The 27,352-nt window shown below is 39.7% G+C and overlaps 1 protein-coding gene across 1 annotated transcript in view; it reads right to left on the bottom strand.

Annotated features, from left to right (window-relative positions):
• Positions 1-27,352, bottom strand: part of plxna4 (plexin A4) — a 304,616-nt gene that overhangs the window by 77,337 nt on the left and 199,927 nt on the right. The window contains exons 6-9 of the mRNA XM_042511045.1: positions 14,678-14,801; positions 7,790-7,943; positions 3,433-3,532; positions 3,095-3,209 (exon numbers count right to left, since the gene is read on the bottom strand). Coding sequence (XP_042366979.1) covers positions 3,095-3,209; positions 3,433-3,532; positions 7,790-7,943; positions 14,678-14,801 — 493 coding nt within the window. The remainder of the gene's footprint in view (positions 1-3,094; positions 3,210-3,432; positions 3,533-7,789; positions 7,944-14,677; positions 14,802-27,352) is intronic.

Raw genomic sequence — 27,352 nt, 5'->3', positions numbered from 1 at the left:
ACTGAAGATATGAGCATGCTGTGTTGCAGACAGAAGAAAGGGGAAATATCCTCCTGTGGTTTTTCATCAGACAAAGAGAACAGGAAGTGTCCGCAGTTTCAGTTGCTTAAATTGACACAATGTGTGCACTTTAAGGATGCAGTTAGAAAAAAGTCATAAATATGCAAAATAAAAAAATACATAAAAAACAATGCTCATATAATCAATGCAACAGCAGTGGTCAAGAATAACTTCTGCCTATTTATTCAGAGTAACCAAGTGAAGCTGCATGCATGTTCTTTGTCAGTGAGTGAGGCTCATCAGAGCAGCTAAGTCCTTGAGATGTGTGGAGGGCAAACAGGGAAGTGGCCTTGCTTAATGTGCCAACAGGCAAACGTCTGATCCGTGTGCCCATATCATTGCTGGCATGAATAAAAAGGCACCCACTGTACGCCCAGCCCTGGCTTTAACTCTGTCCTGCCATGCATACTAACAACAAGCTCAACCAGTAGGGAGATTTGCCTGGCCTCGATCATTAGCATAGTGTTAAGGGATTATTCAGATCACTGCCTGAAATCCCTTAATTGTAATAGTACACAAAAAAGTCATCTGCAGCAGAAAGAGGCCATTCGATTTCACAGAGCAAAGTTGACTTGTTGCCTATCGTGAAATTTGGGAGTGATTCTTTGGTTCGTTGTGCGTGTGCCTGCATGTTCTTAAGTTTGTGTGTGTGTGTGTAAATCATTAATTCAAAATGGCAAACCACAAATCTGGCAGGAAATACATGACCTTGGATTTCAGGGGTTAATTAAAAGCAAATTAAAAGTCATTAAGCCTGCAAAACACCTGCTTATTCCAAAACAACACGTCAAAAAAATGGGATGTCATTAATGTGCTAATACCAAATCCCCCTTCGCTTTATTTGTGGTTTTCTTTTAGTCAGCAACACAATAGGAGAGGATTCGCACATTATTATCCTCAGTCAATATTGACCAGCAGCCCCTGAGTTAATTGGAAAAGTAAACCTGCAAAGACTCAGGCTTGGGCCTGACTAAGCAGAAGGTTCAAAAGGATAATGGAAACGGCGGAAAAAGAAAATAATATCGTCTGCGCAGGTTGAATGGCTCGGGGGAAACATGGGTGGAATAACACAATTGAGAGCAGACTGCTCATCAAAGGAGGCAATCTGGCTAAGCTTGTCCCTGCCCGTCGTGCAGCGTCTGCCAACCCAGACATGAACACTAGTGATCTTCATCATAGCTCACCTCAGGCTAGGATTAACAGGCCACTAACTCCCTGTAAAAGCCTCCCCCTGAAAACTACCGTGATTTGGCAGGGTACAGCCAGGCGAAAAACTGTATTCAGACAAACACACACATGAAAATACATTGAAGCATGCAGACAGGCAGACATACTGCACTCACAGGGTCACACCAGAGGTTACGCACATACATGGGCTCATACCCAAAACCTCCTTTGCCTCCTTGCTCTGTGCTGAAGGCTGCTACTGTGAATCTAAATCAGAGTGAAACCTCTCTCACCGGACAGGGAGTGGGAAGGTTGGGGGCATTCGTTGAATGTACCCCATCCAGTGAGTGGCTTGTCCTCTGCAGCAGTGCAGCCTAATTACGGTGGGCTCTGCTTCGACGGGAATAGAACTGGCTGCCAATACTATTGATAATTCACACAGACTAAGCTGTCGCAGGGAATAGGGATGGGCGAGAGGAAATGGCTCCGTTTTATTAGTTTCCACTGCCCTTTGATGTGCAGTCAAGAGCGAGACATGCCAAGAGACTCATGCCAGATGGAAGCACTACAGCTGAAAGGTGTCTCAATGCTTTTAACATAACTCTTTTTTGCATGTGAAACCTAGAATGATAGCTATTAGTGTCATGTAGCCAAACATTTCCCCTCAATTTATTTCACTATGTTTTATTACTCAGCTGGCTCAGTACGAAGAGGCCAGCTGAAGCTGGGCAGCATTAAAAACTGTGGGGTTTCTTGGACATTGTCTTACTGGGCTGCGGTCTGAATGTCTTTAAACCTACGGACAGAGGTTGTGCTAGAAATTTTGGACCTCTTTAAAGCAACTCCTCCCTCCATTGAGGGTTTCGTTCTCCTCGCAACACCTACAGGTTGTTTGGTGATTCAACAGCTCTGAAAACCCCCTCATCATGTACATAAAATAATAATGATAAAGTTCATTTGTATAGCACTTACACACACACACACACACACACACACACACACACACACACACACAGGAAAAGACTTCTAAGAGCACTGGATAAATAAAAAAGGTTGATAAAAGAAAGAAAGACAAAGAAAAACATATAAAAGGAATGGGGGAATCACGAATAAGCAGTGCGAGACTTAAGTGCAATATCAGGAGTAAGGTACAGTGTAAGTCATTCGCTAAGAAGAAAAATAAACCTAAAATTTAAAAGAGGAATCATAGGAAAGCATTTTGATAGTCCTCAAAAGTAATTTTACAGTAGATATAAATGGCACAGCATTGAACAAATGCTACCTCAGTTGTTGGTTAGTTGTTAGCCACCTTAAACAAATAAAAAGTATCAGTTTAAGTAAAGGCTTCATTCAGAATATTTTCACTGCTTTACCTTACCATCAGACAGCCTTTTCCGATGGGCAACTAAAGCCGTTATCTCACAGCCATCAGATTCCATTGACTAAATCAGTAATTTTACTTTGCAGAACACTGGAGTTGATGGTCTAAAGCCATAACACATACTGTTTTTTTTCAGGTGAGTAAAATACATTTTGCTGCAGCCCCCTTCCACAGCAGTACATTCCTTAGCTTCTGTGCCAGCAGATCTGGTTTATCATAGACAATTGCAGAGTATCACAGTACATCAAATAAGCCCAGCAGAAATGTCAGAACTGTATTGAAATGTATATCTTAAAAATTACAGCTGAAAATGACATTAGAAATAAACATGTTTGCCAATTTTATATATCTCCATAATTAAGATCAACTGTCAGTGACTGTTGTTAGTGCAACATCACAGTGCTTCAGTCCACAATCAGTAAAAAAACAAGAAAAAAGAAAAGTAAACTAAAACACTTTCATCGCCACCTCTGGCTTTGGACTCACCTCAGGCTTCTTGATTCGGCCCTCCTGGAAGGAACACGTGCGAGGGTCGTGGGTGCAGTCGTGCCTGTATTTACACCAGTGGCACTGGTAAGGACTGCTCACACAAGACAGACACCTGAAGGGAGAGCAGAGGAGAGGAAGGACAGTGTTGTAATTAGTATTGAGCAGCAGCAGCAAATACACTAGAGTACAGAAGCTCAATATGCCTATTTATTTATGTATGCAATACAATTTCCAACAGTTAAGGAATCAATGTCAGCTTTTGTCATCAATATGAAGGGATTAGAATTATGACAAGCAAGAGAGAAGTGCTCCAGAAAAGCTGTGAGCAGACTTACGACTTGTGCACGCTGCAGTTGTAGAAAACAAAACTGGTGTTTGCGAACGCCAGGCCTGTCTCCTTGGACTTGAGATAGAGCTGCACTATCTGGTGGTCACCTGGAGAAAACAGATAATAGTAAAAAGACATTACAGACAGTGTGTTGAGAGACAAAACACTATTTTTATGATAAGAGTTGCATGTCACAGCTACTCTTCCATCCAAAGCAGAGGGTAGACAGTTTTAAGACCCCCTGCCTGTACGATAATCATTTTATTCTTTTGTTCACATATCTTTTTTCAGCGTCTAGTCACATTAGATTTTCCCATGAAGAAGAGATGACTGCACTTCTTTGAGCCACAGGTGCTCCGCCTGTTGCAGTGGTAAAGGCATTATCTTAAGAGAGAGGGAGAGTAGAAGGGGGTTTGTTGGGTTAAGTCTCCCTAAACCTGCCGCCTTACAAGAGGCTATAAAAGTTGGTGCACACTCGTTTCCCTTGGGATGGAAAATATTCCCCTGGAAAAGTCTTTGAGAGCGTCTCTGACAAGGTAAAGGGGGAAGAGATGAAACGGGTACCGTGTGTGTGTGTGTGTGTGTGTGTGTGTGTGTGTGTGTGTGTGTGTGTCGCGTCATCTGTATTTGGTGTGTCCTTTTGTCTGGCCCTAATGAAGGAGTTCATGTTTAATTCAACAGCACATCCACACATCTAACTGCTCTGTCTCCACACTACCTCTGTACCTCTCTCTCTCTCTCATCCCCACTCTATCTCTAAACACAGGTCTCTTTCGCTTCCTTCCACTCTGCTACTCCTTCTTCTCCCCCGTGTCTCTCTCTCCATCTCTAACAAAGAAGGAATCATTCATCAATCACGGTAAAGCACCGCTGACAACGGATCTGTCCTAATTAGGCCACCTAAATGTTACCTTGAAGCCTGCTAACACTATCTTTCCCTCCCTCTGTCTTCACTCCATCCGTCTCTCTCCTTTCTATTCTCTCTTTCAACCAAGCTTAGACTAATGAGTGCTGGTAAAAATGGAAGATGAAAGGTTCAAATATAGGCAAAATGTGGAATATTCTCCAGTTCCTGAAGTAGATAACTGTGTGTTTGCGGGTGTGGGAGTAGCAAAAGATGGGAGAAAAAAACTGTGTGCTTCATTTGTGTGCCTCGGAGTACATATTTATACATCTATGTGTGCAGCATCAACAGCTTTACATCTGGTTGACATGGCAAACATTAAATAAATGCTTTAAATTCCCTAAAGCGCCCCCAGGCTCTATGTCAGCCTCACATATGAACATGTGTGCTGACTATCCAAGGATCACTTTATTGCAGTGGTGTCGTGCTTTTGTTCACGGTAGTGTGTGTTTGTGTGTGTTCATGAGGGTGCACTGAATAAATGAAGGCAAATTTGTGCATGTGTATAGCTGAGGCCTAAAGGGTCTCACCAGCGCTATAATTTCATGATGATGTGCTCAATTCCTCTCTCTGCACTTTAGCACTTATCTCATATTTTTGACTCCAATATCTACAATTTATATGTAGAATTTTTGCAAATGTAGGGCCCAATCATGTTTTGCAATGTGGAAAGCACAGATGGAATTGTGCAATTTAACAGTACAAAATGAAATCAGCTGTAACAGCAAATTGTGGAATTTACAAAAATGTAGATGCAGGTGTTTTTTAACTTCGCCTAACCCAAAATGAACAGAAAAAAAACTTTACTGTGTTTTAGCCAGGGCGGGACTCAGCTCCTTTACACACACCGGGTGTAAAAAGTTGCACTGTGCCTGTAAATAGAATGAGCCAGCTGATCAGACTCATCTGCTCTACTCTCTGAGACTTCACTCTGCAGTGCATGAGTCCGCCCTTAACTTTAATGCTGCTTTGACCTCAGAGATGCGAGCGATGGATGGTGAACGTTAGTTTGACCGTAGTCTTTTTCTCGGTCAGCCAAGGTGAACTTGGGCTGTCCCGAGCCAGTGTCTGATGTTTCTGCATTAACCTAGCAGTCACTCACAACTCCTTGGTAAAACACGTGTAAATGCATTGAAACAATCCAGGATGACTAAGTCGACTTTTCAAAATAAGGTGTTTACACAGAAAAAAAAACACATATAAAAAAAAGATGAATTGAATTATATTCATTGGAAGTTACAACACTTTACCTTAGCAATAAAGAAATCCTTCTAAATTGTGACGGAAATTACTCAATTCTTTAATGTTGGGTTGACAATAAATGTTATGATCGTACCCTGCAGTCATCTAAAAAAACTAAGGAATTTGAACCTAACTCAAACTTTGAGAAGAGTGACATGAGGCTCAGATGTGAAGCAGTTTCTGTTCATTAAGGAAGGAATATTTTTGTTTATAACTGCAATGAAGCACTCTATTTGATTAAAAAATAGTGCAATGTTGTATTACATTTAAGTAATTGCTATTCATTAAATTTTGAATATTTTCATTTTGAGTTTTTAAAACTTTAATCATCCACCACATGATAAGAGACTCTTGCTGATTAAAAGATTGTGCTTTTGAAAGAAACAGAATTCAGAAAAAAAATTTGAACAGAAAACATGGAATTTGTGAAAAAAAAAAAAAAACAGAATCTGCAAAACATTAATACGGATTTCATAAAGCCTTACAAATGGCACAGAAGCCAGTGTAAAAACAAATTTTGTTTATAGCTCTGACATCAACAGTGGTGGCGCCCAAAAAAACATTTAAAAAAAGCATTCCTTTGTATGTAAATTTTGGGCGTTATTGATGGCCCACCATCTTTTTATGTTCTATTTTCTCTTTTCATTCATTATTCATTTTGTCTTTTTCGGGAAGTATGGAGGGAGATGGCATCTTCATTATCTCAACATGAGGACACATTGAGGGTGGGTGATGAAGGATTACCTGCCTGGGGACAGGCCTTCCCAGATGGGAGCTTTGTTCAATTAGACCAGGCTTAGACGACCACAGAATGGGGAGGTGAGGAGCAGGGGAATTAGACAGAGAAAAACAATATTTCCCTTCTTTGCTTGTGGTATGAATATTGTCAGAAATGCTTTAGCTGTTTTGCCTCTTAAAGGGAATCGAAACAGTATCATTGTCTGCGGGGACTGTGTAATCTCCAGGCACTAAATTAGACAAAAATACTGTAGTAAAAACCCTTAGTTGTGCAGCTTGATATTCTCTATTTTTGCACAGGGGTTAACCGGGGTCCCATCATTCCCTCTGGAGCACATCCACTTTGAGGGAGGATGGTAAACAGATCCCACAGCAGCCTGATAACTAATGTTCGTTCAATTACTAAACATGTCCTAGGGCACTGCTCCAAGGCCCACTGAATCACTGATGGCAACAGGAAAACAAAAAATCATAGAAAACTCTTAGCCGTAGGACTAGTATGCTTCTGACTGAATTGAAAACATCTAGATCAATGCCTGCTTCCCTGACACACATGTATGCTTGTATTCAACAGGTGCTTTAATGTAACACTTTTTCAGATATTTTTCCTAATATTACAACAAACATTTTGTCAGGTTGATCACAGGTGTTCATGACATGTCCACAGAGACAGTTTCTATATATGTCAATGTCTAATCCCAATTCTTCAAATATTGTCGCTTTGTCAGTGAACCTACACGTCAAAATATGATGAACTAGGTACCTTCCTGCATCAGTTTTGGACATTCAGGGGCCGTGTCAATTTCCGCTTGTTACATGCATTGCGTCTTTTCAAAAAGCACTTCCATTTTTACAGGGAAATATACAGTTTCTGTTTCTTATATGCATACAATCTTTTTCAAAATAAATGTTCAACCCACGTTAGGTTTATTTCTTGAAGTTAAGGCAACAAAAAGCACAATTAGGTACAGAAAAAACATTGTGGCTTAGCTCAAAATAAATATGCGTATTACTAACATCTAAAATAATGCAAATGTCATGTGACAGACATCGCTACGGTGGCATGCTACACATACTGGCATACTAAGTTGTTATAAAAATAATATCAAAATAAGCTTTTGGTTTCACAAGCAAGTTGAACAGCGGTCGTGCGGGTGGTGTTACAAGCTGCTGCCAGCTGGCATGTTTCATACTGTCACAAATGGTTGTCCACTGACAAAGCGACGGTATTTGTCGAGTTGGAGTGTTGCCTGCCGCGTCAACAACTGGCGCCACCCAATGCACATCTTATTGCCACAAAAGGTGCCTCTGCAGTGCTATTTGACGAGCGTGAAGTGAGACTGGGCTGTGTATGTTCAGGCTGCATACATCAAATCAAAATGCCGACAGTGTGACTCCCATTGCTGACTGCGATGGAACAGTATAATTCCTGATCTCTGTTGCTTTAAGGGCAAAAATGTTGCAATAAATCCACCCTTACCTTTGTCAACAATAATGCGTGGCATCTCTTTCTCAGCAGGGGAGGAGCACTTGATGCGGTTTCCCTCCACCAAGCCGTTCATCTCAGCCACATCCTCAAAGGTGCAGTTGACACCCGCTGAAAGTTCTGGGACGTTGTGGGCCTCCAACACCAACTGGAGAATACAAAAACATTTTTAGGCTGTCAGTATTCTGTGCAATAAAATGCTAAATATTTACTTTACAGTAATCCCCCCTAACTGTTATTAACATAAAAATAATGAAATGAGCTCATTAAAGTCAGCAGTAGCTCTGATATAATGGTGTTCCACTGCAAAAACAAAAAGGTATAGAGAATTGAGTTTAGTTTCAGTGGCTTCACATTCCTAACAGCACACAGCATGACAGTGCATTTTATAATTCTGCCTACGGTCAGAGATAAACAAGTTAGAGCTGGGCCCCAACTGTGACTACACTGCTCAGATCCCCACATCTGCTAGGACTTCAGATCAGTTTCGGAGCCAATACGCTGTTCAGACATAACTGTAACACAATATTGCTGAGGAGAAGCACAGCTGCAAGTTCTGTGCAGAGTAATGATCCATCTGCAGGCCGGTCGGTGGCCAAAGGAGCCACTGGGGGACTCTTGAATGAGAAGTTAATATATGAAGAGGCATCAGTTGCATCCTGTCCAGACAAATAACAATAAAACACTCTGATGCAGGAAGATAGAGATTTACTTAAAACTAAAATAAGGGCCATCTTAATAGCTCATATCTGATGGCCAAAAGCACCACTACCTTCTTGGCCACCTCCCATAATGCATTTGGCATTGATGAGCTGCATGGATTTAATATTTCACCTCTTTGGCTTGGCAAAGAAAGTGAAAGACATGATGAAAGCAGAAAGTTAAGGTGTGTGGAAGGATGAGGAGAAAATTGAATGTAGACGGCTGAAACAAAATGCAGGATGAGAGAAGACTGTGGACAAGAGGAGGAAAGAAATAGCAGGAGGTGAAGAATGGAGAAGAGGAAGAAAGTGCAGGCATGCAGGCTGCTGGCCAGGCAGTTAAAAGAGGACTCTCTAGGAACGAGAGAATGCAAATCTTCTCTCTTCATTTGAAAACGCTGTGTAAGCTCTCTCTGCACCTCAGCAAAAACTGGCTTCAGGTGGAGCAGAAAAAACACTGTCCTTGAAAAAGAAGGGGAAAAAAAGAGGGTCGTGGATGCAGGTGGAGTGGGGTCAAGACCAAAATATACATATTGATGGAAAAGCGTGTCTGCAGTGGGCCTTGGTCTGGGCATTGATTTGAGGCGCAGTCCATAGTACACTTGTGATGTGAAGCTGAAAGCTGCCTCAGCGGCAGAGAAGGGCTGACCTGCGCTGTTTTTATATTGCTGTTTAATGAAAAGACGGTGGCGCTGGTGTGAACGGATACACAACTTCCCACGCAAGATGGACAGTGCCACACTCAGCGTCCATCTCTTACACATCCTCTCTCTCATTCGGTGCTGACTGTACGCCTCACCTTCTTTTTCTTGCGCTTTAATTCATTTTTCCTTTTTACGGAGAATAAGACCAGACCTTGAGTTTCCTGAATTACATTCAGAGTAGTCGTGGCCAAGCCTAGACACAGCAGGGCTAAATAAATATGAAAATAACCTACTCTGTGTGAATAGAACCAACCGAGCGCACACGAACGCACACACAAAAGCCCTCCTGTAGTTTACAAAACACCAAATCTAATGCAGAGGATATGTGATGATGGGCTGCTCATGTTGCCACAGTCAAAAAAGTCTGAGCTGCAAAAGATTGGTGAGAATTTATTCAAAAGCAGATGCCAGAGAAAAAAATGTACAAAAAAAAATCTGGCTTTAACTTTAAATCTAATAACTTTCATGATTCTAAAGTACGCCCTGAATATGCCTACAAATGTCATCATTGATACTTTAAGCATAATATACTGTAATGTATTAAATCATACTGTATGTGAGCTGATTTAAGGACTACTTCGCTCCTCAAATGACCATTTGTAAATAAATTACTCACCCTGCGTTACCCTGAATTTGCAAAGAAAACTTTCTTGCATGCCTTGATGGTGAACAAAGGAGCAGCAACAGAGAAAATTCTTGGTTATTTAAGACATAGGGGATCGTGTTTAACAAAAGCAAAGTCTAACACAGCTGTGCAATGTAACCCAAGTCTAATTTATCCTGTGGTATGCACACTACTTCACAGATAACCCTTTCTGATGGGGAACTGAACTGAAAGTGAAACTTACCAATGCTTCTTTCAAAGCCAGACTCCATTGACAAAAACAGTAATTTTACTTCGCTGAACACAGAAGTTGCTGGTCTACCACTGCCTCAATGTGTAGTTTATTTGTGTTATTGTGTGACTTTGGTGAATCCGAGCTCACCCTTTGAAACACCAAAGTAACTTGTGGGTCGAGGCAGTGATAGACAAGCAGCTCCCATGGGGTCAGCGAGATAAAATTACTGTTTTTGGCAATGGACTCTGGTTTGAAGAAGAGCATAAATAAGTTTCAGTTCAGTTACTGAGCAAAAAAAAAAGAAGTGCTGAGCAAATGACTGGATAAAAAAGACTGGGATTACACTGTATAAGTTATGTGAGAGTTTGTAAATACTTGTTTTGATATAGTTTTGCTGTTGTTGGACCCCTATGGCTTCATTTCATCAAGAATTTTCTCACTTTTCTTCACTTGATTCTTCGTTCACTGGAGTCATTTGAGAAAAACAAAGTACGGTTCATGAATTCAATGTGACACAGGGTAGATAACTGACATACAAAGGGTCATTTGGTGGGTATTCCTTTAAATGTCATTTTTAAAGTCATCTTAACAGAAAGAAGAAATGCCACTAATTCTGGCTTGTTTTAACATGTGTTTAGTTAGGCGGTAGCTATTATTTAGGAGTTTAAATGAATAGACACGTTCATAAATATATAACAACAACATAAGTATTCCTCCTAAAACTGATAACAGAAAGAAGAAATGTTTCGTAACCAACTAAAGACAGAATTAAACATAAAAGAAAATGGCTCTGATTTCAACAGTGGAGTGTCTTTCTTTTGAGACTGCCTTGGCTTATCTTTCCAAACAAATATTTAATAACACAAAGGTCAAAGAGGAGCCCCTGTCTCTCTGGCAGAAGCCTCTGCCCTGCAATCAGATGGATGGGAGATGTGTGGCATACTGCAGCCTCTGAGTAAGGCCTTCTCACTGGGAAAAGGTTAAACACTCTCTAAAGGATCAGGCATGAGCAATATCACACAGACACACACACAAACACCATGAATATCATTAGAGTGATGCAGAGCTGTACCTCAGAAAATCAACACCTCTCATGTGACCCTCAGAGAAACAGGGCTGCAGAATAGTCATTGGGGCTTGACCTTAGAAAATCATATTGGATATTTACGCTCCTAAGTCTCTGAGATTCAAAGCCATTTCCACAACACCATGATATAGGAAATGGGAACTGAAATGTGACATCACTTAAGGTGGTTAAGGTCAATGGGATTTTCACAACGCTTGGTGTTACAACCTTTAAAAATGGGCACTGAGGTTTGATAAAGAAAAACAGTAAGCCTTGGAAAATATAGAATAGCATGATATGTTCAGGGCAATGTCAATCTGCTCCTGAACCTGCAGTACAAGCGCACACACCACTAAAAAGGACACACGCATGCAGACACACAACTTCACAGCCACTTAAAAACATGAAAAGCCACCTGTTCCTGTCACAGTTAAAAACAACTGTCAACTCAAGTTTAGGCTACATATGGTGTTTTATATTACCTGGGTGATGCCTCACTATACACTTGTGGTGTCGTGCAGTTGTATATATTTGTGCATGTCTATTTTTACTAGCTCTACTGTTTGCTTTGATCATCTGCTGGTGGGGTGACATTGTGAATGTGAGAGAACTACTTTCTGTCACTTGTTTTTGTTTTATTTGGATTTGCAGATGCTGGGAATTGTTTATGTAGTGATGACTTTGGTAGGACCAAAGGAAGAGTAGTTGTTACTGAGGTAACAACTAATGAGGATCCTAAGAAGTAATAATAATAATAATAATAATAATAATAATAATAAATCAAAATGATTCCTAGGTGGCTGAAATGTGCCACAGTCCAATAGGATACAGAATGAGGTAGCCTCCACAGGTCTCAATTTCACTCAAGTGCAACAAAAGTTTAATCCATTAAAACAAAATCAAATATAGCAATGTAACAAACAAACAGTGCGTATGAATAACATTACACATAGGGCTGCAGTCCAGTAATTGGAAAAGCAATACTTTGCATTGCTATTAAAGAGCAACAGTAATTATATTCACAAGAAAAGAAAATAAGGCATATATGATAAATAAACTAATAACTAACTAATTGGTTTTCTTAAAAAATATATATATACATACACTTTTATTGCTTAAATTGCGATCATTAATTGGGCTCCAACTGCTACTTACAGCAGCCAATATTTTGATTTGGGGGGTATTTTATGCTTCACTGTGAGGGAGATACTGTCTATGTAACTTTTATAATAACATAAATGCAGCTCACGCTTCAACAAACTGCAGTATTTTATTTTGGGTGGTTATGTGCTTAAGTTTTCTCCAAGAAAATAAACAGAGTAAAATGCTACAGTCGATTTGTGAAAGCCTAAACCAGCCATCATGTAAGCGCTAAAAAGCGGGATTTTGTCGATTTACAATCAGCTTAGTGTCATTGCAGAGTGGGCAGTTTGTGCAGATGAATGATGTTTGGCTTCCCGCTTCTCTCCGTGCTGCCCGGAGGGAAACACCGGGCTTCATGTCCTTTAACGGGCGGAGGGACGGGAGCGGCAGCCCTAAGGCAGGCTAACGTTTATGCTAGCGTCAACGTTACCTTGTGTCAGGTCCGCCGGTCTCGATGTCCGGTCTCGATGCTTTCTGTTGATACGCTTCAGTATTGACGTCGTGCTATTATGTTTAACCACTTCGGTTTTACAGCAGAAACGCTGTACAAAGTCTTCGATTTGTCTAAATATGAAATTATCCCAATCTTGGGACACTGTCGTTTTCGTTTTGACCTAGCCGTCTCCATGCCAGTTCTATGACGTCGGACAGTAACAACAGTCCGCGCCTCGCCACTTCCTGTTTCAAATTAAAAGTTCTTGTTTCAAATTAAAGCCCTATAACGTTTCATACACCAGATACTGACTTATATCAGGTATTTGTCTTCCTTAATTACCCAAGAAGAGAAGATAAAACATTTTTAATAATTAATTTGATCATGATTTTAGCAAAGTACTTCATACTTACATATACATTTGGCAATAAAAAACCAAATACTCATTTTTCTAAAGGATATTGAAGATTATATGAAACTATTCACTGATTTGACCAACAAAAGACTATCAAGACACTTGATATTTGTATGTCTTATGTTTATTTAATAGCCTAAAATATCCCTGTTTTTTTGTCATTGTTTTAATTTGTACATGTTAAATTGTATCCTGGATTTTTGTTGCACTCCCTTATGTAAATAAAGAATAGAGAGGAAAAAGTAAATCTTTTTTTCTCTCTTCCTTCATTTTGCAATCTGCACTAACAAATCATGGCTTCTGTTTTGAGCATGAATGTACGAGGTGTCTTCACGTCACAGGTTAACGGTGTAAGCACATTGTGCCACAGTAATATTCATTCCTGCGAAATACAGTGTGCTGTATTGTTGTTGTATTGTGCTGTATGTAATTCAATCACAAAATAAATATAATTCTAATTAGTTACAGTTGCTTTGAAAGAAATGTAATGAAGTCATAGTTATGGATCAAAATGTTTGTTAGTGCAAAGGGGTTACGTCCAAATATAATCTTTTCTGTAAAATGTTTTTCTAAGTAGAATATAATATTCATTCTGTTGCTTTGCATATTTTTGCTCTGCAGGAAATACTTCTTTTGGCAGAGCTTATTTCTGGACATTTTTCAGCTTAACTTTGAGTAATCAAATGTAATAAGTTACATTACTTTGATGAAGTAGTTAAAATAGGTACATTACTTATTACATTTTAACAGGGTGACTAGTAATCTGTAAACTATTCCTTGTCAAAAGTAATCCTCTCAACACTACTCAACTAACAGATATGAGTGCGCAATCACAGACTCTGCAGTGAAGTGCGGAACAAAACGGTGGAAAAATAACTCCCTAACAACAACTACACAACAAATGTTTATATTTCTCCAATTCCTGCAGATATATTTTCTGTTCCAATGCATCACAGCTCCTTGCACACTAATCAATACACTTAAGCAATCAAAACAATTCAGACCTTTAAATCAGGCAGCTGTTTCAGAATGAAATGACTCGGGGGGGAAAACTGTTGCATTTAGCTGCCAACAATCACAATAAACACAGCTGAGCTAAACTGTGTGCTGTTAATGATTGTTGACATTTGCAGGGAGAGTATTACACTGGCCGGGGAGTTGTGAGGTCAGGATTTGAAGGATGCATGTTGGCAGGCAGAAAAATGATGTAAAGCGGGATTATAGAGTTAACACTGACTACTAATCAGTATCTAGAGCATAATTACAGCGCATTACAAATTATGCTTGAGTGTGTGATATTGTCAATCTGCCAGGCAAGATTTTCTCACTTGCAACACATTCAGCCAGACTCACTGTTAACTGCAATATGGCTCCGAAAAACAAATTCTTGCTGACGTGTTTCTTCCTTACTGAATGGAAAAAATATTCAATCACTTCTAATTAATACTTCGCACCTTATCTTGTATGTAACTGCAAGAAAAGAAATTTCTGACATGGCAAAAACTGTGCACAACCTTTAGAAAACAGGATATTGTTCCTTTTTTAGTGCAGATGAGGAGTGGTGTATTTCTGTCCACTCACCGTGACGCTAAACTGGGACACTGAGATGTTGTTTGGGTGGACGCTGAGACGCACACACTGCTTGATGTCTGATGCAAAGCGACGGGGCTCTGATGAGCGCTCGCATTTCTCCTTTCTGGTGCACCTGGAAAAAAAAACACAAGAGAGCGGGTGTTATTCACGGATGAAAGATGCACACACACACACACACACACACACACACACACACACACACACACACACACACACACACACACACACACACACACACACACACACATACATGGTTGTTAGTAACCTGACCGGGGTCTCACCCCTTTCCACCTGTTGGCACCTGGGAAAACGAGAATGTCCCAGCGTTTCCTGACGGATGGAGTTAGACACATTTATCATATTTCCACTCTGGCAGTGTACTAGCTACAGTGGCCGGTGAATGGGAACCCGGTCTCCAGGGGGCGGGAGCGGTGGCATTTAAAACAATGGTTGCTCTATATGTGGAAGTGGAGCCAGTCCGTTGGGAAAGAGGTAGGCCTCGTCTTTGTAATGCTGTCTTAATGACTGGCATTCATGGGCAATGCCAAGTGCAGGTGGAGATGTGGATGTTGGTGGGGGGGCAGGGATGGATTCCTCAGCCTCTTAATACCACACCAGGTGGTCTAATCCAGTCTATTACATTAGTTTGGGGAGCTGGGAGGACTGGACTCTTATTGTTGAAGGAGGAATTTACTGGCTCCTGTTCCAAACACTGTCCCTCGACATACTGCAGGGAAACTCCCCATAGTTTGAACATCTAAATGGGTTTGTAAGTGGTTTGAGAACTGAAATTCATCCCCACTAAACACTTGCAGTGGGAGGTTTATAAATTAAAGGCACACAATGCAAAATTTGCTAAAGAAAACAATGTAAAGACTCCATAGGAGGATGATGAGATAATGTGCACCTGAGCACAGATATGTAGAGGCCCTACCAGCTCTCCTACACATGAACAACACACAGACTTTGTAATCGTTTTGTGTCTCTTTGTGGTTGTTTTGAGTCTTGCCGTAGTCTTTGGGTCTCTGATAAAATTTTGTGTCTTTTTTGGATGTTCTGTGTTGCTCTGAAGTAGTTTTTTGTCTCCTTGTGGTTGTCTGCCATTTTTTGTTGTTTTGTTGAGTCTCTTTGCTGCTCCTTTGCATCTTATTGTGGTGATTTTGAGTCTCTTCCTGGCTGATAAGCATTGATTTGATAACTGGCATTTTGCAAGTGAAGGCCCCTGACACTCTGAGCCCCTGGACTAGTGTCCAGTCAGCCTGTTGGATAATCCATCCAAAATAAACTCATACAAAAGTAATCTCTCTTAATTCTCACTTATGACTCACTAGAAGTAGTGTTTTTATCTGCAGGGACTATGTTCTCTGCCTGCATTTTCTTGTCTTCTTATTTTTCAAGGAAAGGTCGGGTCTACAGGAAGTAACAAACAGGTGCAGTAAGTAACCAGCACAAATCTAACAAAAAGATACGAAAATCGCAGACACAGCGCCAAAAAAAGGAAAATTTGAGGCTGGCTTTCCTTCACTCAGATACTGAGTAGCCTGCCAAATATACCTTTAAATGTTACAGCAGCAGTGGCTGACAAAATATTGATGAAGCTTTAAACTTTAAACTTGATGATAAATGTATGTCTGGTAAGAAATTTTGTGAGAAGGCAACTGGCCAGAATTTTGTGATATAACCTCAACTTTTTACTCTTCCCCACGCACACACCCACACACTCCTGTTCTCATCTAATCCCCTCATAAACTTATGCAAGTTTAATCCCCTATTGATTTAGACAAAAAACTTGCTGTGCAATTAACAACCTGGCAAATCCACATAGTGCCCTAAAACTCCTTTGGAGTAATAAAAGAATGAAAAGAAAGAAAGCGGCCGTAATGATCGAATGAAAGAAAGACCTTTGAGGTGGTTGACGTCTGAGATACAGTAATACCTTTATGCAGCAAGACGCTTTTTATCCCGAACTGAAGACACTGAAGTAGGGTGGGTTTTGACCTGACATGAGTATTGTAAAGTTAAGCGGCCTAACGTGCTGCAAAGAAGACAGACATAAAGAAAGAGAAGAGAAATAATCTGTTTGAGAGAGGGTGAGAGAACAGGAGGAGGGGTAAATAGTGCAGGAGAGAGAAAGAGAAAAAGAGAGAAAAAGAGGGTGAGAGAGAAAGAGAGAGTGAGAGAGAGGGGGGAAATGAAAGTATGAGAGAAGCAAGATTTAAAGGAAGGCAACCATTGTTGGCTTTCTGTGAAGCTTTCACTGCTAAGCCGGTTTGAGTAGGGGTTTAATCGCTTCGGGTTTCTTTGTGCTTCTCTATCACTCCTGTCTGTTCCTCCTTTTCTAGCACTGATTTAATAAGACCACATCATATAAGTAACCCCAGGCAAACAACCCACAAACCCGCAATTGCACACTTTCGCCTACTAATATACCAACAATATATACACTCAATTTGCCTCCTTGCATACCCACAGGTCTATTGTTCACACCAGTGGAAGAGTAACAATCTAAAGGGATGCTAAGCAGGACATTTTGTAAACCTGCTTTCCTTATGTGTGTGTTTTTGTGTGAGTACTTGTGTAATGATGTTTCTCTCAGTGCCTGTTCCTTGAAAGCGTCACTGTTTATTGTATTTTTTGGTAGAAAACCTCAAATTTCATGCCAGAAAAGACTAGCAGGAATGAATTAATAATGTTTACTGGCACAATTTCTGCGAGTGAATCATCATTATGAGTGACTGAATCATTACAAGTGAATAATAAATGCATGAATAAAGGTTTATACCATTCCATGAATCTCTCTCTCTCTCTCTCTCTCAAACACACACACACACACACACACACACACACACACACACACACAGAGTAAGTATGCATCTATGTGCTCCTGACACTGCTGATAAAGGCTTTGTTCCAAGGCTGAGCATGGACACTTTCATATAGTGCTCTCAAAACTTCCACAATATAATGGAAAAAGTAGTGCCCACAGAATGTACTCTTCCTGCTAAAAAACCCACATGCATTTTATAAATGCAAAAATGCAAAAATAAACACTGAGCAACTGCACAGCTGATGATAATAAGTAAGGTTATGTTCAGACTGCATGCAAAACAGATTTGTGTTTCAAATCAGATCTTTATTTGTGTGTTATTTGCAAGAGATCAGGTCAGATTTTTGTGTCCAGACTAGGGCTGACCCAAATGCTTCGAAGCTTTAGTCAATGCTATGGTAATCTACACTCTAAAAACAAATGCTAACAAGCAAAAAAAATAAATAAAACAATAATGCAACAGTTTGCATCAATCTTTTTTGAGTTTTGTCAACTATGAATGACCTCAAAATGTGGTTTGAATTCATGTGTTGTGTTTGCTATCCACTTGACTAAGTGACTAAATCAATCTGAATACAATGTGGATATGACAATAAAAGGATGTAACAAGGTGTAAGTGTCAAAAATCTCAATTAACTGTTGCATGAACAATTTAGTGTCCATCATATAGGGAGGTGCGAAAAAGGAAACAAGGGAGTGATGTTTGACACAGCCCCGCTTTACCTCAGCTGTCTTATATGGCCCAGGTTTATGACATCATCTCTGTGAGATGCTCACTGCTGTAAATACTGTAACAGTCAGGGGAGTGAGGAATGGAGCAATAATGCCATGGGAAAACAGAAAGAATCTGAGTTAACAAGACATGCTGTAAAGACTTGTTAATGTCCATCTAACAGCAAATAACATTTTTAGGTTGGGTTTTTATGTGTGTGTGTGTGAGAGAGAGAGAGAGAGAGAGTCATCCTAGATAATGTTTATTAGAAATAATGACTTAGGTGAAAATTTGCAGCCCACAAGTTTTATCATCTACAATACGGTTACAAGCCAACAAGACATAATAAGGCAGTGTGAGTTGATGAATGCAACAACTACACCTGACGTGTCTGGACCGGGGCCTGTTAATACATTATCATTAGAGAGGGTATATCACTCTGCTCTAAAAAGTGGACAGGGGCCAATTTGTTTTGCTTGTTATGCAAATATGCAGTGGACCTGGATTTTTTTATTAAAAAACAAATACCCTCACTAGACTACTTTAAAGGACATCAATCTTTAGAAAAAAGCAATGATTGCAAACTCCTCTGGATTAATGTCCGACTTGCAGTGCAGGCGTGTTTCTGTGTTTGACCATTCTGCCATTCCATCCCATACTGAGTAAATAAAACAATATAATTTGCATGTGAAAACAAGTTATTTCTTATTGTTTATCACTTAAGTTTTAATTAAGTTGTATATTTTCAGGTTGCAGGTTTTACATAAGCTCACAGACAATTTAAAAGATATAGAGGCTTGAATGTGTGAATTTGAATTTTGTTATGTTAAAGTGATGACAAAGATATCAAAATAACTTACAAAAACTGTATATTCAAGCACTAAATTATCAGTATAAATGAACAACTCTCACAAATTAGAACTGAGAACACTATCATTTGGCCCATGTTCACAAATATTCATTTAACTCAGCTAGGACATGGAAATAACGTATTGGAATTCATTGTGTAGGTTGCGTTTCCCTTTAAAACACTCTTTCAGAGTATCAATGCTGAATATCAACAATGTTTATGTATCATTATTCCCACTGTATCTTGTCTCTGTACAGTATTGGTTAACAATGATTTGAAAAATCATGGCATTCTGCTTTTATTTACATAGCTTTCCAACATTTTTTGGAAAGGGGTTGTACTTTAACTAAGATTTTTTCTTTGTAAAATTTATCTGTGAAAACATGCCGATACTTAATAACTAGGCTTTCAATCACTGATTTCAAAATTTGATTAAACTGGACTGCAAAGTGACTGAGCACCAATGAAATCATCTCAAATTGTAGACTTTTAGTGTTGAGTCTGGAACTTAAAAGGCAAAGTCCTCTAACCTGACATGAGGTTTGTAATGCCAGCTTTTACTGTACACATTTCACTTTCCTCTACAGTTATGTGTTGTATTGCAAGCTAGTGCATTGCATTGTAAGTACCTGGGTGGCCTCTGTTTGTCTATGGAGATGTCATAGCCCTGCAGGGACTGTAAGTTCCATCTCTTTCTCAGAGTCAGAAGGTCACAGACTCGCTGGGAAGGATGAAACAGCCAACAGGTCGAATTATTAACTTTCACATCCCAGAAACAGACCATGCAGGGAGTGTGACTCAGCTGGAACAGGGATGGCCTTTTCTTTTCTCTGCATCTCTCAACCTCCCTAAGGGTTAGACAATGGCACTGCTGCAAAAAAAAAAAAAAAAAAAAAAAAAGCCTGCTGGGTTTCCTCATTCAATTCAATGAAACCACTGCAATGGCGCAGTGCAGAGTGCTGCCACAGAGGACTGAAACACAGGGTATTCCAGTGAAAAATTTAAAATAATAAGGGAAAATGAATACATTTATTATTATTTTAAAATAAGTAATTATTTGCACAGAACTAGCATTATCTCTAGTAATGTGTAGCTATTTGGTTGGGTATAACTGGATTGTGACAGATCTAAATCCAGTGTGAATCTGCTATGTCCTTAATTTGTCAAGTAAAGATTCCGTTGCAAATTACCTACCATATTTTGGCAAACAAAGAGGTCATGTGACAATATTAGTCCTGTGTGATTTGGTATCTTAGTGATTTGGGGTCATATTTAGGTTTTTCCACACCTCATTTCTGCCTTTCCTTTCCAGGTCAAAATTTACAGAGTTTGAGTTAGTGTTAATGAATAAAAGTTTTGACAGCATTTTGGGTGCAGGGGGTTAACAAAACATTGAGACCCATTTGCAGAGAGAGCAAGAATAATCGATCAGAAGAGCAAAATCTCAAAAGATGATGCGATAGATAACTTGTGACAATGTGTGGCAGAATCGGTTCTGTTTGTTAAACTAACATTTAAAAGGAAAAAAAGGAGGCTAACACAGCAGATCACTACTAGTGGTGCTGTGTGGTGTTTCTTTGAGTAAAGTGGAGTTACAAATATTCAAGTGCAATTTATCTGGGGATTAATGTCAGTAAATTTGAGTAAAACACAGACTTGGCTAATTCCTTGCGAATGCGCTGCATGAAACACAGACGTGGGCGGGATGATTTCAAAATCACATGACGTTACTAGGTAACACTAGCCCCGTGTGAACAATCAACTTTTTCTGCAGCTCCATGCAATGCCATCTGCCAACACACTGTTAACTCTTCAAACAACGAGACAGAGACAATTCGTCTCAAAGGATGGATTATTTTGTGATGTTTTGGTATTTGAAAAGCCGTCAAAGTGGCGTTCATGGTCTCAAAATGTCCATACCAAAGACCAAAGACATCATATCTAACATCAGTGATAAATTTACTTTTCAAAAGCTTACAAAGAAATATTTTTGCCAAACAACAAGATCAACACTGATTTATGCGCCAATTGTATGAACTTTTTTTTTTTTTAGTTTTGTTGTTTTAGATCCTTAAATTCTTTCATGACTTATCTGATTTCTTTAATGAATTTATCTGTTTAGTTTGCTTGCCTTATTACTGCCTTATCACTTAATGCCTGTAGTTGTTTTTCTCTTTTTGTTGATATATCTAATTGTACTGCTTAGACTACTATTACATTTTTTTTAAATTTAGGTATTAGTCTTGCATTCAGATTATTTTATATCTTATTTTGTCCATACTGTTAGTTTATGTCTATACTGTTTTTATATGTCAAGTTGCCTGTCCTTTTATTTGATGTTTGTACTGTATTTCAATGTGCAGGACCCCATTAAAGACTAGAGGAACATTTATGTGCTTCTAATGGGGATCCTTGTGCAAACAATTAATACCAGTGAAATCCCTTACGTGGTGGACAAACACTTTCTAAATTAATACTTTTATGTGATTTCTTGCTTGACATACCCCCATGTTTGTTCATTCCGCTGTACATACCAGCAGAAAGCCCTACCAAGAGGGTGACACTAGCTAACACATATACATTTTACTTCAAGAAGAGGTCTTGCATCCTGATGGATCCCTCCCCATGTGTAAGACATGTACACATATTGATTTGGATTAACAGCACCACTGTGAAGGGGAATTTGTATAGCTGCTCTGGCTGATTTGGGGCTTCAGTGAAAGGATATTGAAGATAATGCTGTACACGGTTTAGCCGGCGTAAGTGCTGGGTATTATCAGAGCAAAGCACTGGATAATTGTTTTCAATTACTATCCAGACAGACCTTGAAAAGAAAAAAAAAGATTGCATCGTTTATAGCAATATGAAACAATCCCCGCCCTTTGTAAACATCAAAGAATAGACCATTTAGAGAACCCCAGAAATCAAAGCGATTTAGATTTCAAATAACAGTCATAACAAGCCCGACTTTTTTTTTTGGGTGGAGAATTAGGCGTCCAACATCTATTCATTTCGTAAGTAAACACCGCTGTTGTGCAGAAGTGTTTGACTGACTGGCAGTGACACATTATGAGAGAGCGAGCTGAAAGGATTAGATTGGCCCTGAATGGAAACTAATCTGCACCCTTGTTTCTCCCAGCCTTTGATAAGGTGACACAATTAGAGTGAGACTGAGGAGAGGCCAGAAGAGCATTTTTAGCCTCTGCAATTGTTGCTGATGGGGCTGTCACGGCCATTCAAAACTAGATGGTGTTGTGGATAATATATTTCATCATGCCACATTTATCATTCTGCCCTTTTGATGATTTAACCAACTACAATACAAGATGATCACATTATTATGTGCAGTATGAGCATGCAGAGCAAAAGATAACCATCATAAACATTAAAAGATGAAACAAACAAGTCTAATTTACTGCGACCCCTCTGATATGCATATGATTATCTTTAAAAAGTAACCTTTAACTTTAAAAAAGGAACATTAGTGACAACCACTCATTCTTTCATGCCTAGTTTGAGTTTGAAATGTGGATACCCTATAAATGACAGAAAACTAGATAAACAAAAAGGAAGAACAAAGAAAACAAGAACTCAAAGAAAAGAATTTTGTTCAAGCAACTGCGAAAAAAGAATAACACCAAAATTTAAAAAGAGAAACTTTAGAAAGAGTCCTGAAATCATGTCATGGTAACAAAGAATAAACACAACAGCCAAAGTCAATATCAAACAAGTGGTATTCTTTGGTATTTTGGAGGCATGAGGACAAAGCATAATTCCAGGCTTGATCCCTTGTGGTTGAAACTAGTCCAGTATCAGTGGGGTGCAGGTTGCAGGGCTCAGGGAGCATTGAGAGAGAGAGAATATACTACAGAGAGGGTGCAGATGTATCTGGCCATGTGAGACTTCAGGTGTAATGCATACCTAATGTGAGGAATGGAGAAGGTCAAGCAGGCGGGGAAATGAAAGCTATTAAATTCTCACAAAGCCGAGGTCCGGCCCTCCTCTGCTCTATCAAATGCTCATGTCACCGAAGGTAACAAATGCTTGAACACACACGTGCACACACATACAGTGTATACAAGCATTAGATACATAAGTGGTCAGCAAGTGTATATATATAGTCTAAAATCTCACTGATGAATGTATATTCTTTTACACAAATAAAATAAATCAAGACTTTTTGCAGTATTTGTGGCATACTATTAGGACTCACATTCTAGCTGGTAGGTCGATATGTTCTTGTGCAATCAAATTCAGATTAGTCAGATATTTGCTGGTGTTACTTTAATAAGGCCGTGTGTCCACCAAAGTGTTTCTTTTTCCTGCTGAAAAAGAGAGTTGTTTCTGTTTAGCACTTGTATTTGTCCTCTGTGACAGTTGGTCTTTTTGGTATTTGTCCCGCCCCTTGTCCACTGTGATTGGACGGCTGGTGACAGTGACGAGGTGAACACATGGTGCGAACAGGTACAGTGAATTCAGTGCATTGTAGCTATTTAATTGATTTAGAGATAACAAACATTTTTTTTCGACCATCAAACAATTGATAGGTTGAAGAGGGGGTAGAATTACATTTAACCAAGATTTGCTTTGGTTAAACACAGTCCTATATACTACACACCTTTACAGTGCTGTTTGTGGTAAATCAATGCACAGCAAATAGGCCCCTGTGTTGTCCAAATGAAACGTAATTACCATACCACCCATGCATCATCACACACTATGGAATCCTATACATACCGACAGCCTGAGGCTCCAGAGCCAGAGCTGTGTCACAGAGATTCAGTCAAATCACACACATCTACATTCAGCCTGACTACGTACATCTCTCACTGCTGCATGTGATCACAGCCACACGTGAACACACACACACGCACACGCGTGCACACACACACACACCACAGTAAGTGCGTCTCCTTGTGCTATCATTAAGAGTGGAGGTCCACAGAGCAGAAATCCGCGTGGAGGGGCCAGTGGGAGAGTCATTACCTGGCCCACTGGCCATGACCCTTTTACTCCTATTTGTGGACACACACACACACAAATGAATGAACACACACACACACACACACACACACACACACACGCACATACACAATCTGCGTCTCTCATAAACCCACACTTATAGACATAGAAATTGCAGAGTGGCTGCCCCCAAGTAGAAACCTCTGAGCCATCCCCTTTACGTTCTACCAATGCAAGAACACCGGCTGAGCGGAAAATTACATAGTGACACTGCTGCTGAGAGTTTGCAGGTACAAAGCCATATGGGATAAAACGATCTCTTAAATATATAAACAGAGCGAGGCAGGGAGAGAGAGTCTGATTTTGCCAATCAACGTTCCATAAACATTTGAATAAAATGAGGGCTATAAGCACGTATTATTTCCAACAACCTCCATAAATCCTGTATTTCTCTCTCACGCACACACACACACACCCAGAATAGACGGTGATCGGCACATCAATCTTGCCCTGCGGGCAAACAACTAACAGCTGTTTCTCTCTGCCATGAATTTTGGTACCTCACACTCCACCACGCAATTTTAGCAGCTGTCAAATGCCATGCCACCGACTTCCTTCATCTCATCTCTCTCTCTCTCTCTCACACACACACGCACACACACACACACACACACACACACGTACATACAAAGAAACATCCCCCGGCAGAGCTATCTAACAGTGGGGTGGGGTAACAGGCTTATTAGGCTGTTTATCTAGCATATGTGATGCCACTGTTGCCCCTGAAGATGCCATTAGGCCAGGTTCTCTATATTAAACAACTTAATCTGTTCGGCTCATAAGTATGTTAGTGTGTGTTTGGGGGCAGGAAGGTTACAGAGTGTGATGACAAAGCAGATGTTACTGATAAAATGAGCTTTTCATGAATTCTTTGCCCAAATGATTGAATCACATTATTTTATTATATCTGCTTTTCTAAAATTACAAATTAGACAATTAAGGAGCAATTTTATTGACACAAAAGAGGACAGAAGGGGAACTGTCATCACAGAAAATGATACCTTTTAATCATCCAGCTAAGTACACTATTGCTATTTATTTGTACATCTTAATTGCATATAAACACTTATTTATTTTAAATGAGTTAATGAGTGGGAGCTCTAAAATAGCACATTCTTTTTTTTTCAGAGATGACAGATTAGAAGGGATAAGACAGACAAAGGATGTAACAGCTAATATTGGAGCGTTTCCAAGAAGCTCATATATCACTGTCCCATTTTTTATTACATCAAAACACAATCTGACCTCATACTCATAAAAAAAATCCCAGAAGCTCACAAGGGAAAACAATAACTTATCACTGCATTGCATCAACAGTATTTCCCGAGATATTTGTGAATTGAAGTCCCCTGCTTGATGATGTTTTCATAACTGCCCCTAAGGGAGACAGTGCTGGGCACTGGAGGGCTGCTTTTCAGTGGAGTCTCAAGAGTGCACTTGGCTTTTATCTTCCATATATTGTGTTATGATCTTGAATGTGTGCAGCTGTAGACAGCAGTATATAATACTATTGATCCAGGCGGTCAATATCCAGCCTGCGGAGTTGAGGTGTGTTTATTCACAGCCACAAGGCAGTTTGTAACTGTGAATGAGAAGAAATTCTTATCATTTTATTTAGTAGAGAAGAGGGCACCTAGAGGTCTCTCTATATGTGTATAAAGTAAATAGCCGCTCTAAGATCTCATGGCTCGTTTTGGTATTGCTATATCCTGAAATGCCTGATTTTTCGGCCATTGTTACAGTGGTTTGGGCCTTTTTTTTGCAATGACATTGCAATGGGAAGTGAAAATTGCAACAATGGTTACGACGGCTGATTGCCGATGATGAGCTGTTGCTGCTGTGCGATGCAAGGCTAAAGGACTGACTGCTTGACCTGCTCTTCTCCTGCTCTCTCTGCCAACACAGTTTAACTTGTGCTAACACAATGACAGTGGCAAAAATCTGACAGAGTCGTCTCAACAATTGCACATCAATACTGAAACAGCTTGACTCCGCTGCAATTGACATTAACAAGCTTTGAGTGATATAATCTATGTGATGCTAACAGTGAACTCTGTCACTATGTGCGACAATAAATTGAGATTTAAATGGTAAAATTTGAAGCAAACCTGAAAAATGCAAGGTCATGCAGCAACCACTGGGATTGGCTGAATTTGCATTTATTTTTGTGACTGCAACATTGCAATATCCTGGAGGAACTGAGTATGGACTGAATCCCTGTGTTGACATGCTAACAATAACTGCCTGTAGGCAACAGCCAACTGATTTCAGCTGCAGAGATATGTGAAATCTTTTCTGTTGTCAAGTTCAGCCATAACTGTAACATATACAAGTACATAGTTAAACACTGCTGTCCGACCTATCTGATGTTTCTCCTGTGCTTATTTTCTATACTGTGTTGCTTTGCTTTCATCTTTGATGAACCAAACCAACCTGCACAGAAGCTAAGCATTGTACTGCTACGGAAGGGGGCAGGCAAAATGTATTTTAGCCACCTAAAGAAACTGGTATCATTGTAAGTCTACGCTATATTTGGATATTTGCTCTACTTTACCTCATACACTAACAAATCATGGCCGGGGTAGACAAGCAACTACAGTGTTTTGTGAAGTAAAATTGCTGTTTTGTCAATAGAGTTTAGAAGATCTGACATAATGGTTTCAGTCCCTGTTGGATAAGGCTGTCTGATGATGAGGTAGAAATACTCTAAATACATCATGCTTTTTGATTCTATGTGCTATGTGAAGGGTTTGCTGGAAGTTATTCCAAATAAACATTTGATTTGGTCTATGTAAGGTCCGATACTGATGCATCTTATATGTCTTGTCCTGCCTTCTGTTTCTAACATACAGTTGTAAAAATGAGCTGTCTGTCTACTGCGCGCAGCATCTCAATTATGAATCCGGGTTAAAGTGTCCAACTCACGAGTAAATATATAATAAGGTATACATAATGACATTATATTGTCTTGGCATGCATGAGTAATCTCTGTGACACTGCAATCTGATATTAATACCATCAGCGAGGATTACTGTGGGATTATATAACATGGTTATTATAGTCTTACTATGCTGCTGTTGCCATAGCACTAGCTCTGTGATGGGACATGTGAGGTGACCTGCATGAGTACCTTCTCCCTGAGGTGCTCTCTGTCATAGTCAAGATGAATCGCATGTCTGTGTGTGTATTTACCCTCATATCCTCAACTAGAGTACCTGCTCCTTGAGTTTAATTTATGCATCTTCACTGGAA

Source organism: Plectropomus leopardus, chromosome 22 (genome assembly GCF_008729295.1).
Source record: "Plectropomus leopardus isolate mb chromosome 22, YSFRI_Pleo_2.0, whole genome shotgun sequence".
Classification (NCBI taxonomy): domain Eukaryota; kingdom Metazoa; phylum Chordata; class Actinopteri; order Perciformes; family Serranidae; genus Plectropomus; species Plectropomus leopardus.
This window is presented reverse-complemented; position numbering and strand designations above follow the sequence as displayed.